The 2,415-nt window shown below is 40.0% G+C and overlaps 3 protein-coding genes across 4 annotated transcripts in view; 2 read left to right on the top strand and 1 right to left on the bottom strand.

Annotated features, from left to right (window-relative positions):
• LOC104762113 overlaps nt 1-955 on the bottom strand; it is a 7,104-nt gene extending 6,149 nt beyond the window's left edge. For both annotated transcript variants that reach the window (XR_002036428.1, XM_010485343.2), the window contains exons 1-3: nt 472-955; nt 295-372; nt 101-181 (exon numbers count right to left, since the gene is read on the bottom strand). Coding sequence is in view for 1 of the 2 variants with exons in the window: in XM_010485343.2 (XP_010483645.1) it covers nt 101-181; nt 295-372; nt 472-906 (594 nt within the window). In the remaining variant the exon portion in view is untranslated. The remainder of the gene's footprint in view (nt 1-100; nt 182-294; nt 373-471) is intronic.
• Nucleotides 1,328-1,880, top strand: LOC104762111 (histone H4-like). The gene has a single exon (XM_010485341.2). The coding sequence runs from the start codon at nt 1,405-1,407 to the stop codon at nt 1,714-1,716; it is 312 nt and encodes a 103-aa protein (XP_010483643.1). The 5' UTR covers nt 1,328-1,404; the 3' UTR covers nt 1,717-1,880.
• LOC104762110 overlaps nt 2,106-2,415 on the top strand; it is a 6,696-nt gene continuing 6,386 nt past the window's right edge. The window contains exon 1 of the mRNA XM_010485340.2: nt 2,106-2,398. Within this exon, the coding sequence (XP_010483642.1) occupies nt 2,309-2,398 (90 nt within the window). The 5' untranslated portion in view covers nt 2,106-2,308. The remainder of the gene's footprint in view (nt 2,399-2,415) is intronic.

Raw genomic sequence — 2,415 nt, 5'->3', positions numbered from 1 at the left:
TAATTGACACCACACTTTTTCCACCGAAAGAGCATCCGTCACACTACAAATACAAATATACAATACGATACTTGAGCCTGATTCATCAAAAAAATTTCACCTTAGCATTCGATATAACTTGTCTCCTCGTTTGTGCATCCATTAGGAAACCAGAGTACTTGATTTCAAAGTAAATCCCTCGCTGCACATAAGAAAATTCATCAAGTTGAAGCAAAGGAAAAACAATGAGGTAACACACACACTCTTCTTATAACATGAAACAATGTCCAATCTAAAGTTCAGAGAATCACAAACCTGAATAGCAGCTTTAACCATCGGATGCTTCAATCGGAATAACATCTTGTCTGTGAAATCAATCGAAATCATATCAACCTAGGAAACGAAACAACAAACTAAGAGTTAACTCCATATCTTCAATTGAATTTTTACCAGAAAAAAATAAACTCAATTAAGGGAGACAGAAGTACAAACCTCAGCTTTCTCACAAGCATAATCGAAGGCGTTCTGATTCATCGGCCTAACAGCAATAATATCATAACTCTTTAGAATCGGATTCCCAGAATTCAAACTCTGACACTGAGCATTACTCTCAACATGAACCGTGAGACGCGTGTACTGCCGAAACGGAGTAGCTCGCAGAACGCCGAGTAAATCGCGATGGAACCCAACAGAAGAAGCTAGCCGCGGAGCGACTTTGATGAGTGATCCAAGAGTGAGAAGAGGGATCGTACAAGAGTCCTTGTCAGACATCACGCCTTTGATCGAACGATTATGTGCGATCCCAACATAGCCCAGCTCCATGGCTTTCGTGGCGAGCTTTAACCGCAAAGCTTTCCCGCCGGCGACTTCCTTACCGCCTGATCTTGGCGGCTCATTGTACGGAATACTTAGATCGAAGAATCCCATCAGAGAGATTTTTCCGACTTTATTTTTGTTTTGGTCGTCAGAGATTTATTTTTCCGATTAGGGTTTAAGCAATTTGGGTTTTTTAGATACAGTACTCTTAACAAACGACGACGTATGAGTCAGTTGTCGAAACGCATCGTATTAAAAAACTTGGCCGATTATGAAATTTCCCCAGAATAAAAAGAGTGAAGTGCAAATTATAAAAAGTTTGAGTTTCGATTTCGAAACTGAAGAAACACTCGGTGTATGTGTATCACGCGGATCGCTATTAATAACCGTTGATTTAAAACAATCGACGGCTCTTATCTTATTTCATTATTGACGAGGATCGATATTAGCAGCCGTTGGATGGAATATCAAATCGGATGGTTCAAAACAAAACCCCTCTTATATATAAACAAACCATACTCCCATCACTTTTTCAGAATCAAAAGCAATTCATTCTTTTACAAAGCAGCGAAAAAAAAAAAAGGAAAACTAATTCGTCTCTGAGAAAAAATGTCGGGTCGTGGAAAGGGAGGAAAAGGATTGGGGAAAGGAGGAGCGAAGCGTCACAGGAAGGTTCTGAGAGACAACATCCAAGGAATCACCAAGCCTGCGATCCGGAGGTTGGCTCGTAGAGGTGGTGTCAAGCGTATCAGTGGTCTCATCTACGAGGAGACTCGTGGTGTCCTCAAGATCTTTTTGGAGAACGTGATCCGTGACGCTGTTACCTACACCGAGCACGCTAGCAGGAAGACTGTCACCGCCATGGATGTCGTCTACGCTCTCAAGAGGCAAGGAAGGACTCTTTACGGATTCGGCGGTTAAGGGTTTCTGAAGATTTGTGTTTGTAGATCTGTTTCTGAAAAAAAATTAGGTTTTCGAGAACTCTCAATGTGGGTATTTTAGTAAATGTAGCAAGGTATTGCGTTTTTGCAATATCTTAAAGGATAGCTCCAATGAATCAGATTTTTGCAATTTCTAAAAATAGATATATTATAGTGTCGTATTGCATAACAAGTTTTGAAAAAGATACAAATCCACGACAATTTTAAACATCCATTGTGACGCAAAAATTCACAAAACTAAACAGGAGTGGCCTAGAAGATGTACACGTGTCTTTATCAAAGCGACATGTCATCACTGATCCATAACGACGTCGTTTGAAACAATCTATCCTCTCTATTCTCCTCTCACATGTCTTAATCGGGGTTATACATCAGTTAGCAAAAAGTTCTACAAACTAATTTAAATCCACAGAGACCCCAATTGATTGATTGATTGGATAAATTAATATTTTCAAATAAAGAAGAAACAATCATTGTCATCATCAAAATCTCTCGAATCCTTTTTCTCCATTCTATATCCGATAGATCGAGGCGGTGACCCGCATGTGGTAGTTTTGGATCAGTGGTTTAAAATGGAGAAAGTTTCATCGCCGTCTTCTTCTTCACGGAGGTCTGCTTATCTTGAAGCTCTTACTCAGGAGATTAAAAAGAAGCTTACTCGGGTTTGCTTTCCCCCCCC

The sequence above is a fragment of the Camelina sativa genome, chromosome 18 (assembly GCF_000633955.1).
Source record: "Camelina sativa cultivar DH55 chromosome 18, Cs, whole genome shotgun sequence".
Taxonomy (NCBI): Eukaryota; Viridiplantae; Streptophyta; class Magnoliopsida; order Brassicales; family Brassicaceae; genus Camelina; species Camelina sativa.
Note: the sequence above shows the minus strand (reverse complement) of the source record. Positions and strands in the feature narration are given on the sequence as shown.

Excerpts from the sequence above, each read along its gene's own strand:
- LOC104762111 (XM_010485341.2), top strand. The coding sequence starts at position 1,405 with ATGTCGGGTCGTGGAAAGGGAGGAAAAGGATTGGGGAAAGGAGGAGCG.